At 34.6% G+C, this 15,654-nt stretch overlaps 1 protein-coding gene across 7 annotated transcripts in view; it reads left to right on the top strand.

The window, feature by feature from the left end:
• RASA2 (RAS p21 protein activator 2) overlaps positions 1-15,654 on the top strand; it is a 51,427-nt gene that overhangs the window by 32,108 nt on the left and 3,665 nt on the right. For 4 of the 7 annotated variants that reach the window (XM_027650626.1, XM_027650622.1, XM_027650624.1 and 1 more), the window contains 14 exons: positions 718-866; positions 2,145-2,259; positions 2,707-2,781; positions 3,450-3,573; positions 4,936-5,042; positions 6,256-6,342; positions 6,430-6,507; positions 6,950-7,023; positions 8,257-8,363; positions 8,648-8,730; positions 9,602-9,810; positions 10,570-10,673; positions 11,247-11,436; positions 14,056-14,141. In XM_027650626.1, coding sequence (XP_027506427.1) covers positions 718-866; positions 2,145-2,259; positions 2,707-2,781; positions 3,450-3,573; positions 4,936-5,042; positions 6,256-6,342; positions 6,430-6,507; positions 6,950-7,023; positions 8,257-8,363; positions 8,648-8,730; positions 9,602-9,810; positions 10,570-10,673; positions 11,247-11,436; positions 14,056-14,141 — 1,588 coding nt within the window. Of the gene's footprint in view, positions 1-717; positions 867-2,144; positions 2,260-2,706; positions 2,782-3,449; positions 3,574-4,935; positions 5,043-6,255; positions 6,343-6,429; positions 6,508-6,949; positions 7,024-8,256; positions 8,364-8,647; positions 8,731-9,601; positions 9,811-10,569; positions 10,674-11,246; positions 11,437-12,295; positions 14,706-15,654 lie in introns of those variants that run through there. The other 3 variants (XM_027650625.1, XM_027650623.1, XM_027650628.1) reach the window with 3 other exon arrangements.

Genomic DNA, 15,654 nt, shown 5'->3' with positions numbered 1-15,654 from the left:
TTTCTCCACATGGACACAGTGACAAAGAGGGAACTGTGGTAGATGGTTTGCATAACACTGGGACAGGAATCAAATTATAGTAACCAGGCTTGATGTTCTTAGGTCTTTTATAGCTTTTCATCACGTCAATGTTTGTGAAATACTGGCAGAGGAGAAGAAAGATAAAGAGGAGGCAGATGTGACTGAAGTTCTTGCTGGCCTGTATTCAAATACTACTTCTCTGGAATTCAGGAATAGCTGAGTATGTAGGCAGTGGCAGTCAGCAGCTGTCTTTTCTACTTAAATTAAATAATTTAGGTTTTGTATTGAAACTCCCAACTGCACAGTGGCGACGGACAAGTGTGAGAAGTTTTAATGTCCCCTGATTATAGTTTTAAAAGTCCTATAAAGATACATGACATTATAGTAAAGCAATTGCTTCCTGCCTCTTACTTGGATTTGGAACAAAGCCATACTCTAACCCTTTAGCGAGAATGAGAAGGGTGAGTACCTGCTGAATTCCATTCTTAAATGTCAATTATAGAGTAGATAATATCAATTTTCAATTAAGTAACTCTGTAGAACGGAAGCTTTTAATTGCCATGTTATACAGCAAATGTTGAAACTTTCTGTTAAGAAACTATGTCCATAGTCATGTTAGATCTGATCTGTTCTTTGTCAAATACACAAAAATATTTAACTACTTCACTCATGATTTCATGTTCTGCTTTCTCACAGCCCATTTCTGCATCTGCTGCCTACATCCTGAGTGAAGTTTGTCGAGACAAGTACGATGCTGTTCTTCCCCTTGTACGACTGTTGCTACACCACCATAAGCTGGTTCCATTTGTTGCTGCAGTGGCAGAACTGGATCTGAAGGACACCCAGTATGTATTTCATGTTTATTGATTTCATGCCTTCTAAAATTTTTCTTCAAAGGGCTTCATGACACAACATGAATAAGTAAGCGTGTTGATTTCTTTCTCTCACTATGTAAAACTGACTAAACACATCCATCTTTTAATGCTACTTTATAAAAACATCCATTAAAATCACTTTGAAGTTGGGAGTCAGACTTAATGGTTGTGTGCAATTCGGTAAAATTTTGTCTAAGAGCATATAGTTTTTATTTTAAAATGGCTTAATTTAGCCACTCTTCAAATTTTACTGGCCGTTGGATTGGAACTTACAAACTTAGATGGAACTAATTAACTGGAACATTTTTTATATTACTAAGAATCTTATCCTGTTTCCTTTAATATGTGACTTCAGTGAGGGCTACTGTTTTTCTGCAAAAATGCCTTGTAATTAGGAACGTGTCCCGTGTGCCTTGAAAGTAGCAAGCACAGTTTTTCCAAGTAGTGGTGTATGGACTGTGAATTTGCAGTTCTGTGGTTAGGGGAGAAATGGAGACCTGAGTAGTAGCCACTGAGGTGCCAAGTCATGGCCAGGTGTGGAAGGGATTCTGTCAGCACAGGACAGTTCATTTCAAGGCTGGCTTACTCTTGATTTAAATAAGGTGAGACAGCTTAACTCTGTAGAAGGAAGTGACTCACAGAAAATAATTTTCTAAACTGCATTTTAGTGCACACATTCCATTGTAACTGAACTGTAACAAAGAAAGCTTAAACTAAATCCCTCAGATTAGAAAGATACACTTTGCACAGCTGGCTCACCGTTTTCTTCAACAGCTATAATGAGTAAAAAGCATAACTCTGGATTAAATATGTTTTGGTTTAAGTGTCTGAGTTTATTGGTGTAGTGGAGCAGTGTTGTATCTCTAAGATTTTTTTTTTTTCACCATGACTGCTGGAGGAGGAATTGTGTATTAGTGAGGTACAACTTTGATTATTTTGGAGTTTTCTCTGATTGTACTTGCTCACATTCCAAACTGCACTGTGACTTCCATTGTCTAAAACGTCAGGATTTTTCTTATGGTTTTATTTACATTTCTGGCTTTGGTAATAGCTGTAATAACATTCTTGTTTATTCTCTTTCTGTTCCTGCCATTGCAAACTCAGTATCTAGATTCTGGAATTTCTGACTGAAATACATGAAAAATATTTTTAAAAATATTATGTAATAGCAAGATAAAGTATTAATTGAATTTTGTAGCCAAACTTATTTTTTCCTTGCTCAAGTAAAATCAATTCTTTCCTTTACAGAGAAGCAAACACAATCTTCAGAGGCAACTCACTAGCAACTCGGTGTGTAGATGAAATGATGAAAATAGTGGGGAAGCACTACCTGAAGGTTACTTTGAAACCTGTTATTGATGAGGTAGGTTATCCTACCAAAACTTTTTTCAGGACACTCAGCCCTCAGGAGTATCCTGTGTTTTGATAGGCATTCTGCTTAGAGCTCTGTCTATGGTAGGAATCACTCAAGTGAGGGAATTCTGGAGGAAAATTAAATTGAGCAATAAATGGGTTTAGAGGGAGGAGCTGCTTTTTGTTATTTATGTTCCAAATGCTTCAAAATAAACAGTCAATGACAGTTGTTCCAGCCTCCAACACATTGCAGAATTTGCCCACGTGATGCTTTATGTAATCGATCCATTAAAAAGACACAAACAAAAGTGAGGATGATCATTACATGCTGCTGTGGATAGTTAGACCCTATTTAGAGTTTTCCTAAACCTAGGACAGAATCTGGCTTTAAATAGGTGCATTTCTGTACTTTCTGTCTGAGAAGTTGAACTCCTGTAGTTTTGTTTGTTTGTTTCAGATCTGTGAGTCTCCTAAGCCCTGTGAGATAGATCCCATCAAATTAAAAGAAGGGGATAATGTAGAAAGTAACATGGTGAGTTTCCTCATTGATTTTTACTAATTTAAATTTTCTCAAAATCTGAAATAAAAGCATTTTAAAAGCAACTCTTTGTGATGGAAAGTGAGTATAGCAGTATAATTCTCTGATTTCAGAATAAACATAGAAAAAACTGTATTTTCTTACAGGATGGGGTGGAGAAACTAAAGATTAGTCTTTCTTACCAATTTTGTGGGTGTTTTGATTCCTGATGTTCTGTGCTCGGTGTCTAGATTGTGATGTACCTAATTAGAACTGCTTCAGCATTTTTCATTGAAGTTTTACTTGCTGCTTGCCTGTTATTAGAGGATAACGTTAAAGGCAATAGTTGCTGCAACAAAGTTAATATTCACTTGGTATACATGGGAAGTGCTCCTTCCTTGTTGTCAGATTACAAAACAGGTATTGATATATAGTTCTGTATTGCCAGACAGTGCTTATATACTTTAATGTAAATGAATAGAACTAAATTATCTTTTAACACTAGTAATGCCATATAAATATTATGAGACTTCTTAAATATGCACTGTACTAAAATTCAGAATTGAATAGTCAGGCAGTGTTTGGAAAAAAAATAATTGTTATGATTGTGTTCAGGGAAAAAAACAAACATAGAAATGTGGATGTTCATAGATTGAAAAAAATGCCTCTTTTCATACTTGCAGGACAATCTACGCTATTATGTGGACAAAGTATTCCGTGAAATAGTGCAGTCAAGTATAAGTTGTCCTACCCTAATGTGTGATGTTTTTTATTCTTTGAGGCATCTGGCTGCCAAAAGATTTCCAAGTAAGTGTTCTTTATAAACTTGAAAGTGGTGTTTAGAGTGAAACTTTATTTCTGCGGTTACCATATGGGGATTGTTAAAATTCTTGCCCTGTCCAGAGTTGTGCCCTGAACTTCTTACTCAGGCATTTGTTTTTCTGTAAATTATAGTGAAGCTTTGTGGTCAATCAGCATGAATTTTGTATTTTGTGAAACAAAAACATAGTAGATCAGAAACTGCAAGACAGCAGCAAATGAGAAGTCACCAACCAAAGTATGAGATAATAGAAGAAAAGCACAAGTAGTACAGGAAGTGATTTATTTGAAAGATATGTCAAATTTGTAGGAACTGTTCTGTTTATTGCTTCCAAAGAAGCAAGATGTGCACCTCAAAATAAATTCACTGTTTGCATCTTTACATGAACTACCATTCTGTTAACTGTGACTAGCACATCCATAACTTCTCTGAAGTTAACTTTACCAGTGCTATAGCTGTACTACTTACGGGTAGTTTTGAGGAGCGGGATAATAAAAAGGTATTTAATAAGCTTGTAAATATGACCAGTATTAGAACAGAATAGTTTTAATATAGGAATAATGTGGTAGGTCTGAAATACTCTTACACTTCAGTCAATTAAAATCTGAAATGTCATGTAATAAGCTACAGGTGAAGAATATGCTTCTCATAATGTGGAACATTTCTCGGATTCATGTTTGTCACTGATACTGAAGCCATGAATTGCTCTGGTTTAGACAGTCTTTTTGGAATAGCAAACTTCCCAGATCAGATTCAAGTGGTTATTAGAGTAAGAATGTGATCCCACTGTATTTCCCAATATAAAAGTGTAAATATACTCAATATTAAATGAAGAATCCTCATTTACATCGTCAAAATTATATAACACTATGGTTTTATGAAGCAACTCAGAACTGGAATTAAACTTGTTCATATGTGTTGACTGTTTGTCATGCAGCATTAATGTATTTGAGTTGATGTGTAAGTAGCTTTCCAAGGGTAATAAATCCAGTAAGCCCCAGTGTTTAGAGGCAACTGCTGCAGTGTTTTTTGTGTGCTCCCAGCATACAGCCATACCTAAATGAACATTGTGGATGTAAATGCTTGCAGTCATCTCATCATTCCTAGCAGTGGAGCTGATGAGCCAATTGTATGGGAACAGAACTTCTCAGAGAAATAAACCCTCCATTATAAGTAGAACATTTCGTACCATGATCACCTTTCCCATTTCATGCACTTCATCGATTTTTCTCTTCTATTTTAAAATATGTCTCCTCTGATGTTATCTTCTCAAGGATTTTTGTGTTAACTGTCTTCATTATTTCCTATTAAGTTTAGTGCATGTTACATTTCATGGTTTTTCTCTGCAGATGACCCTCATGTACAGTATTCTGCAGTGAGCAGCTTTGTGTTTCTCCGTTTCTTTGCTGTAGCCGTAGTCTCACCTCATACTTTTCATTTACGACCTCACCATCCCGTAAGTTTCGTGAAGCTTTGTTCTGTTTTATTCACGCCGTCAGATCTGTTGATGTGGGAAGGCCTCAGTTACTTTCAGTGGGTATGAGTGGGAAATCAGATGACTAAAATATCTCTAGGTTCAGTTTTCAAAGGAAATAAGACATTTGCAGTTCTTTAAACATCAGATTTTTCAGTCTTTCTGGGGTGTTCTGAAATGATGTGGCAGAGCTATTAATATTAAATATGCTGTGCCTTTTTAAGAAATGTGCTTCTTGGTTAAAATAGAACATGACTGTGGGTTCTTTAAGTTATAGGCCTCAACTTTCCACCAAGTTCTTTCCACCAAGGAAGTTAAATATCCAGAAGTCCCTTTAATGTTTATTTCTGTTTGTGTCTTAAGCAGAGGTTGTAGATAATAATAATTGGTTGGTGTATTTATTCTGGACTCCACTAGTTGCAGTGGGTTGCCAGATTTTCCATTTTCAGTTGTCAGGTAGATGCACATAACAAAAAATTTTCAAAGATAGAAATATGGAGATTAAAAAACCTGTATTTTCCTCATGAAATACAGAACATATATGAAATCTACTTCCGAGGTTATCTTTATTAGCTTATTTTATTTACTTAATGTGTGTCGTGCTTTCCAAAGAAAAAAATACATACTTACTCTAATTAATTCCTTTGATTATCCAGTTTGTTGAGTAAAAAAAAAAATTGAAGGATTTTAGAGAGTTAAACATTTGAAAGGGAACAGCAGGGCTGCATTTGGGGGGTGTTTTTATAATCCTGTACTAAAATACAAGCAGTGAGGTAGCAAACAAATTAAGTAAAAACCTTAATGACAGCATTTTAGATTCATTTTGTATTGTGAAAATTTATTCCATTTGTCCAGCAATAGTTCATTATGTTTATTATTCAGGAGTTTGTTAGATGTGTAGTAATGATTACAGGATTTGAGGGGTTTGAGATATTTTATAGGTAAAAATATTTTTCCAAGTACTAATATTAAATTCTAGTGATAGTGAGTAAAATATTAAGCACTGTGCAGTAGTTTATAAACTATATAATACTTCATATGCATTTTTTCTCTTGGGGCAAAGGAAAGGAATGAAAATGTGTCAGATTTACTACATTGTGTAATATAGCAATTTTTGTGACATTTTAATTTTCAAATCAGTTTTACCTGAAATTTTGAAAAAATGTGACTTGTGAATTTTGTTTCTTTGTTTTAGGATGCACAGACTTCTAGAACATTAACTCTTATATCAAAAGCCATCCAGACTTTAGGGAGTTGGGGAAGTTTGACCAAAAGCAAACTTGTAAGGCTGCTAAAATTATTTCTTATTTAATAGTCATGATGAACATTCTGTGAAAGTTTATTTATGTCAATATACGTTTTCTTTCAGTCAAGTTTCAAGGAGACATTCATGTGTGAGTTTTTCAAAACATTTCAAGAAGAAAAATTTACTGAATCTGTTAAAAAGGTACCTTTCAACTCTATGTTTTTTAATGGTGTATTTGATCAGTCTTCATTATTAGAAGGTTGTGTTATTGTTCAGTTTTCTACTAGACAGCAAAAGAAAAGTTGTGGTCCATTTCAGACTTAAAAACCCCCAAAAAACAACACAGCAAAGTCAACACAGTCAAAGTTTTATACATAGCAAACTAAGCTAATTTAGTTTAAAAAATGAAGTATACTTTTTTTGAGACAGACTTTATTGAATCTGCTGTTCAGGAACTAATTAAAGAAAGCTTGTGTGGCTTATGGGCATCCCTTGTTGCCTTGTTCCAGTCGCTGCAATCTGTTTTCATCTGTTGCATAAAGTAATTGCTCTGTTCAGGGAGAAACTGTGTATATTTTCAAAACAACTTTTGTTTTTAATGTGTTTCTGAATAGTATATATTCCCTGTATTTTTTTCCTTAAGTTCCTAGATGATGTTTCCTCTACTGAAAGTAAAGAACCCAGTGGTCTGAGCGAGCCGGTGCATCTAAAGGAAGGGTAAATACATCTTGAATCTGTACTGTGTAACAGAATTGACTTTACTGCTTCTTCATTAATACCAACGTCAGATTAAAGCTTATTAAAATGTTTGATAGAGTGCAGAAATTCTGATATCTGTAGTTTAAGATAATTCTTTATTAGTTTGCAGAATGAGTTTAAAAGAACAACTGTAAACTTTGCTAACACATCTTTTAAATACTGTTGGGGGGAAAAAGTAATTAAAAGCAACTTAAAGCTTATTAAAAACTGACTGCATTACTGTTACAGTGCAGCATGTACTCTGTTATGGTTTATTGAGGATTGCAAAAGTGTATTTTAAAAGAATGTATTAATTTAGAATTACTCTACATGCTGTTTAAGCCCAGCCAGCTACATTTAAAGTAGGAGAAAAAATTACTCTGTAATTGAAATAGTTAATTTTTATAACAGCATTTTATAACAGCACTTACTATTGAGGTGAAAGTAAGTCATCCTGAGAAATAAACTGTTGTTTTCTTGGTGTTGATCAAGAATAGCTGATAGATTATTCAAAAAACATTCATGGGGAAAAAGTATTTTAATTTATTTGAGAAGTAGATTTATAGGAAGTAAAGATTCTTCTGTAAAACAGGCATCCAAATTTCAAACAAGAAAGAAGTGTGTCTCTTACTAAGATACTGGATAGAAATGAAGGAGGAAATTTAAGTGGATCAGCACTCAGTTATGGTGTTATAAATTGATGGCTGTTGCTCAAAAGCAAAAAAATTAGCAGTGAGTACACTTAAAGTGCACTGAATGCAGCTTGTGTCTACCCTTGCTGTTGAGTCATGTTCAGTGTCATTTAATTTATATTCAGTTTCTGATCCAGGTAAGGCCAAGTACAATCATATGAAGAAAGTGGCAGGAAGGAGAGGATCTTGTAGTTGGATACACTTTACTCCCTTTTGGAAAATTTGAAGTTCTGGATCTGAATGAGTAAATATCCCCTCCAGATTTACTGCTACAAACACAAGTCTCAATTGTGTGTTCTTCAGACTCCTTTCCAGGAGTTTTTGGAACCCTCTACACGATCACCATTTTGGGAGGTGATCTTGAGGATCTGTTTTGAACAACTAAAAGATTTTTATTTTTTTTTTTGTATCAGGAAATAGATCTTTATGTTGCTGAACAGTAATGTGTTGTCTCAATAAATGGTTTTGAAAGCTCTTCAGAAGAGTAATGATTGCATTTCATTTGACTGTGTCTTTACAGAGAAATGTACAAAAGAGCTCAGGGAAGGACTCGGATTGGTAAAAAGAATTTCAAGAAGCGGTGGTTCTGTTTAACAAGCAGAGAATTCACATACCACAAACAGCAAGGTAATTGTGTTTATTTTACTAATAGTTTTATTTTTCGGTGTTTTCTAAGTGTATGCATCTAATTTGTGCTTTTAAAAAGGCATCATCTTCTTCTTTTCCTAAAATACCTATGATGTATTTTAGTTACCTTTGCCTTGATTAATAAATGCTTCTCTCTGATTCATGTCTATTTTCTCAATAATAAAAATGCATATTTTGAGAGCTTGAACTGCAATGTCAGTGCACTGAGGTTCTAAAACAGTTCTTACACATTGCTTCACTCCTCTGTTTACAATTTTTTACAGATAAAGAACCAATTTTCACTATTCCAATCAAAAACATCCTTGCAGTGGAGAAACTTGATGAGAGCTCCTTCAACAAGAAAAATGTGGGTCAAAAGATAGTTTATATGTAATTCTTGATGTGTTCTTTAAATAAAAAAGATAATTAGTTTATAGAGTTAATGGAACCCCATTACCAAACACTTCAGCAAAAAGTCTTTTTAATGACTCAAGAATAAGAAGCTGTGTGCAGTATCTCCAAGTACTCTGAACATTGTTAACCTGGAAATATGGAAATCTGCACCAGCTTTTCTGACTGATTCTGACTTATGTCCTCCTTGCCAAATTTCTGGAATTAAGGTTAAAAGAACATGACCTTATTACAGAGCACTTTTAATTACATTATGTTCTACTAGGTATGTATTTATTCCTTTCAATGAGAACTTCCTTCAGTACCCTCATCAGCTCACACAGTTGTCTGTGCTCACAGCCTCATTCTGGTCCTGTAACATATCAGTTATTTCTATTATTTTAATCCAGAATTCCGAGGCCGTGATAAAAGTTGATAAAAGTACAGCTAAAGCCAAGAATGGCTTAAAAGGAGAGACTTCTGGGAGTCTTCTGTTGCTCTCAGGATAGGAAGGATGAAGGTCATGCGTCATGAAGTCTGGGGTCACACTTAAAGATACGTAAATGAAGAGGGCAGAAAATGCATCATGTTCTAATTCTTTTAGGAATTCTTGTTTGGATGAGGAAGTGGTGTAGGTGGAACACAGGGAACTGTTTGAGTGGGGTTTTTCTCCTAAGTAGGTCTGTGTATTTGAAAGAGGTGAAATGTCTGTCATTCTCCCTTGTCTCGCTTTCTATCTCAATTTGACGTTGAATTGCCTGAGCTTTGAAACCTCTTTGGACATGTTCAAAGTTGCTCAGTAAGCGGATGTTTTTACTGAGCAGGATAATGTTGTGTTTCTTCTACAGATGTTTCAGGTCCTTCATGGAGAAAAGCCACTCTATATCCAGGCAAATAACTGTGTGGAAGCAAGTGAGTGGATAGAGGCTCTTTGCCGGGTAACAAGGTGCAACCAGAAGAGGCTGAGCTTCTACCACCCGTCTGCTTTCCTGAACGGGAACTGGCTCTGCTGCAAGGCCACCATAGAGAACAGCGTGGGCTGCGCGCGCTGCACCGCGTGAGTTGCTCCTTCCTCAAAGGAGAGTGCACGGGTTCTGTAGGAAATGGGTGATTCACTTTAGGACTTGAAAACATGCAAGCAAGGCTTTCCCTATCTACTTCAGCAAGTTATGTACTAAAAACATGCCTTAGTGTAAGGAACAAAGTACTGGATTTCACTAAGTCTGTTACTTTGTCAGCCACTGTATGAAATTAGGGTAATCAGTTCAGCATGTAAATCACAAATATCCAGTGGTTGATTTCTTTTTCTGCAGAATAATAGGTTTAATTCAGATGCCAAGGTGAATGCAGAAATAGGATCATCTATATGAAATAATTAAAATACCTTGCTGCAGAGAGTTCAGCCTGGAAGTCTTCTCTCCCCAGTGACCTTGTTTTATGCAGTCACTTTTTCAGTTGAACCTCACATTTTTTAAAACAGTATGTTTAAGAAAATCAGCTAAATAACCTTGGATGTAGATTCTGATAAATCATTTGTGTTTTGTAGGTATGTCAGAAAAATGAATAACATCTTACATAATGCTTTAATGCCTTTCTGTCAGCTGCTGATTTCTGAAAACAAATAAATGCTTTGATCTTTTTTAAAAATAAATTTATCCTTAACTGGATAGGTTGCATAAATTACAGACTATGTTTTGTGAAGCCGTGTGTGAGTGATAAGTATATTAAAAGGTTGTGTATATTGAAAAAGAATCAGTTTTTACTTGCTTTCAAGAATTACTTATCTTGACTACCTGTCTCTTTGTTCTCCTTTTAGAGATGTTCCTGCTGATACACAAATTGAGATTGATGGAGACAGAGAGACAGAAAGAATTTACTCACTCTTCACTATCAACAGATCTAAACTACAGAAGCTGGAAGGTACTCAAATGATAATTCAGAAGAATTATACTGATATTATTCAACTCTAATTCTTTAGGCCTATAACATCATTCTGTCTTAATAATTTACCTGAAAATAACAGAAGAGCAGGAGGTTGTGTTCCTATCTTCTCAGTGCACTGGTGTCTGACGTTCTTCTGTCATTCCTTTACAGTAGATATGAGCTGTGCACATTGTTTAATTGAATTTCCATATATGTAATACCTTTAATAGTTTAAGCAGAGAGACTGCAACTATAGCAGGTTGTTCTTGTGTCTTTGCTGTCCCTTTCCTGACTTTGTGGTGAATTCTGTTGAACATGATTGAGTTGCAAGAAAGCACTGGACTTCTGTTAATGTGAAGAGGAGAGACCTGGGTGCTCCAGGTGGTGAACACAGCTAGCAGAGAATAACCCAGAGAACTGGAAATACACGTAGTTGATGCTGTCTCCTGCTTTTGTCTTCTTCCATTTTATGTATAAGCCAGAGTAACTTGGAATTACCATTTATGTAAGAGTTAATGTGTTTGTTAATTGTTGCAATTCTGATTGGGATGATTGTGGTTGTTTTTGCAGAGGCTTGTGGAAGTATCGCGGTCTATCAAGGTCCACGGAAAGAGCCAGATGATTATTCAAACTTCACCATTGAAGACTCTGTAGCAACTTTTCACACACTTAAGCAGATAATAGATATAGTAGAAAAGCTGAATGAATCACATGAAAAATACCAAAAGAAGAGATCATCTAGTGCTAAATATGGTAGTGAGTAAGTATCTCGTGTAATTTTGACGTAGATAAATGTGTATTTTGGAAAAAAAAATCACAGAACAAGGCTAGGCTTGTTGAGGTAGAGATAATGAAGATAGAGTTAGACAACACAGACGTGGAGAAAATAAGGTACATCATTTGTAGTAGTGCAGCTTTTTACCAGTTAGAAGATACAAGTTCTTCTGGTCTGGGCTTCATCTGTGTTCCTGTTGAGATTCCTCTAAGTGGGTGCAATGACTGTTTCCTTGCAACTTAACACCTGAAGTGCACCCAAAATTTATCCCTAACTATATTCCTACCTTTTAATTTATTTTTTTTTCCAAAATTTTGCGTAAGAAATATCAAGTTGTATAAAACTGTAAAAATTACCCTGCAGAAACATCTCTTTCAGGCAGTAAGTTTACTGTTTGTATGTCGCTTGCCATATTCAGTGATAAACACTATTTCTGGTGAAGTTAAAAAAAAAACCAAAACACCTGTTCTTTGGAGTACTTTGTTGTTCCAGAGCACATTTTTTAATTCTCTTCAGTCCTGGCTTATGTCTGTGGAACAGCATAGCAAGTTTTCAGATTTCTTCTTTGCATCAGTAAGTATTGATTCCCCAGGCAAAAAAATAAAAAAACCAAAGCTCAAACCCTAATCTGGTTTGGTTAGGTTAGTGTTTGACCCAAGTTGTTTGGAAAATTTGATTTTGATTTGGAGGTCTCATGTGAAAGTAAATGAGGTTTTTGCAAATCCTGGAATTTCACAATTAATTGTAGAATTTTTTTTTTAATACATTAAAATTGTATGGTGAGATCTAGAAAGAAAATGTTAACCTTAAAAATATTTACATATAATATTTCATTTTTTTGCAGAGAAAATCCAATTGTTGGAAAAGTTTCCTAACCAAAACAAACTGTGGCACACTTGGATGAAAAAAAAGAAACTGGAAATGTTCTGGAGCGTTTGGGTTTTTTTGTTTCATTTTTTTTGTTTGTTTTTTTGAATTCATTATAAGCATTTTTGCAAAGTATTTAAGAATGAACGTAAATGCTAGTTGTGTTGACAATCTATTTAATATTTAATAGAAAAATATCTTCTTGGAAATCTGGTCTTTAAGGTTTATTCTCATTTTGCTGAAGAACTTGAAGTTCCAGGTTCTTGGAGTAACAGGTGTGAATAAATCTAAATGTTGTTTTGCCATTGTTGTCTTATTGGAAAGAACTTTCTAAACAAATAAGCTTTTTTAATGGAAGAAAATCCACACTGCATTTGTTGGTTGGATTACATCTCTCAATACATACACTGCAAACTTGCATGAGTTTACCATGAGTGCCTGCCCTGCTGATACGGATCTTGAAATAGAAATCCCGGGATACCGTGACATGGAAAAGATCGGAAGCTTCACACTCGATACATTTGAATTTTTTTTTTTCCTTGTATTAGGTGTTGTCAGGACTTCGTTTATCTACAGGTGAAGTTTTACAAAATCTTGCAGTATATGCTGCAAATAATCTGGACAGCAGAAACCAGTGTTAGTTATGTTATTAAGTACTAAAGAAGAAATCAGGGAACTTAAGTTGTACCTCTTGTTTACATTTGGGGTGAGTAATATATGGAGTGACATTAGACCACTATCTATTTTCTTTAGCATTTTTTAAGGTACATATTTTTTCTTAATCTAAAAAGAAATGCAGGGTAGTAACATTCTTTTTAAATAGGTTTGCCTACAGATAGAAAAATTTAAATGTGAACAGATCGTGGTTAAGTACTGATCAATTAACATCATCCTGTGTATGATTATATTTCTTGTTTTTATAAAAAGTAATAACTACGTCCAGCTCAACTTTTGACTACAAATCTAATAAGTAATCTCTATTATAATCACTCAAAGCACTTTAGATATCTGGACTACCCCAGATTATTTTTAGATACTTTGTAGTATCTGCTTGTTATGATCAGTTGAATGATCAACATTGTTTTGTCTTTAAGCAATGCTTCAGTGAATATTTTTGTATCTTTAGTTATGTGGATTTGTATTTGCCACTTAACACAATTTTAAACTGGCATTCCTGACTTTAGTAAGATTAATTTTTGCTTACTTCATCTGAGAAGTTAGGTTTATGCTGAGAAAACATATATGTATATAACCAGGAAGAAGCAAAGGTATTACTGTGGCAACTTTGCTTCATCAGTATTAAATACAATGGTACTCCTTGGAATATTATTTTTAATAAAAGTTATATGTGGTACTTTTATTTTTGGAGTATTTTCTGTGGGGTCTTTTGTTGTTTTGCTGGGGTTTTTTTTTAGTTTTTGGTTTTGCTTTGTTTTTCCAATCATGATTTGGCCAGATTAATTAGAAATGTACCTTAGAATAGAAATCCACAATGCTTGAAACAGTAAGCTGTTTAAATTACCATACATTTATTATTCTGTTGTAGGGAGGCTTTCTGTAATAGAAGCAAGGTGGCAAGACAGGATTGAAATCTCTTTTGGAATGAATGTAACGTGTTAGAATGACTATTTGGTTTAATAGCAAACTATTTTAGAATATCCAAGATTCAGTAGTAGTGTCTGCAACATCACAATCATTTAATCACCTCAGCTGTTTTTGCCTTTTCCTTTTTTACAGATTTGATGTGTTTGAAGGGACTTTTATTTGCCAACTGTTAAAATTGGGGGAGAATACAGTAAGGCCAAGAAATGTGTTTTGCCAAGGTAAAGGTAAAGATTAATTGCCATTAATCAAAAGCTGCCATTAAACAAAGTTGAATGTGGTTGAGTGTCAAAGTTAGGTTTTGTCATATATAGATTAACCCTGTGGCAAATTGTCTGTTCCTTGGAGCCGTTTCCTGTTGTTTTCAAATTTATGAGAAATTGAGTTATATACTCTTGCAACATTGTTGGGTTTTTTTAATATGCACTTTTTTTTTCTTTGGTACTGGAATATTGAAATAAAAAACAGAGGCCATTGAATATTTGTGAACATTAGGATTTGATTTCTCATAATGTTTTAAAATTCAGTAGATGTTCTAGAATTTAATTAGGTACAAGTAGGATGATTAATAATAAAAGTTGCCTTTGTTTTGATTAGTCTAGAAAGGTGATGTTATTCAGTAATTCGTTCTGTTAGGATTGTAAAAGTTTTAATTTTTATTATGATGATGTATTGTTGAATGTATTTTTATTTAAATTTTATTTTCGTATCAAGACATTAAAATGTTTTGTAACATTGCTTGAGAATAACTCAGAAATAAATGACAACAAACCTGAGATGCTGTGTGTTTATTGTGAGCCCTAGCTGTTTAAAATGTTAGCATTCACCTGGAGACTGAATAAATAGGGGGTTATGTACAAGACTTGGATATAAAGAGAAACCTCATTGACGGGGGGGGAAATAAAAAACACCAAAATTAACGTGAGGGGTCTTGGATGGTCGTCTAGAGCACTGTTGTGTTCTAAGATCAGTGGCTGGAGAGAGAAGTGCTGGTTCACTGTGTGGTGTAACAGCATGTATAGAAATCTTGGTGCTTTGTCAGCTTAAGAAGTTTGCAGTAATTAGTCTGATGTGTTGAAGGATACCTGCTACTCAGTTCTTAGTGTTACATGACTGATTTTTTTTCCTGCTTGCTGGTTTGTCTTCCATTACCTGTCCTGTGTACCAGCAGCAGCTACAGAATTTGTCTGAACTATTTTAAATACATTGCAAATGGAAAAAAGTGTTTACTTTCTTCAATCTGCTGTTGTGGGGTTTTTTTTATGTAATCTGGACACTTTTTTGCCACCTGCTGTCCCCTCCTATGTTTATGGCATTTTTTTATAAGATAATTTTGTACAAGCACATTTTAATGTCTTGAGATGTTTTGTTTCCTTGTGCAGAGAATTGACCTGTTGTTTTTTGCTAGTATGGAAGCATTTTTTAGGAGTTACAGTGCAAACCTTCCAGCAATTTTGGAATAATTTTGATTAATCTGAGGTAAACTGTATTAAGGGCCCATATGTGTGGTCACTACATTCATTTAGCAGAGATTAGAAAGCAGAGGAATTTAAATATGAAATCAGAAGCACAGGAGGAATTTTTTTCTGTGAACATGAAGTATTCTAAGGATTCTGTGATGATCAGAGCAGAGTGATCTTTTCACTGCTAGTATGCTACCTTCTCTAGCCATTCCATTAGCCTGAGCTTTCTCTGAATTGTGACTTGAAAAGGGCATTCCCATTTAAGATCTGT

Source organism: Corapipo altera, unplaced genomic scaffold (assembly GCF_003945725.1).
Source record: "Corapipo altera isolate COAL_440 unplaced genomic scaffold, ASM394572v1 54, whole genome shotgun sequence".
Classification (NCBI taxonomy): Eukaryota; Metazoa; Chordata; class Aves; order Passeriformes; family Pipridae; genus Corapipo; species Corapipo altera.
Note: the sequence above shows the minus strand (reverse complement) of the source record. Positions and strands in the feature narration are given on the sequence as shown.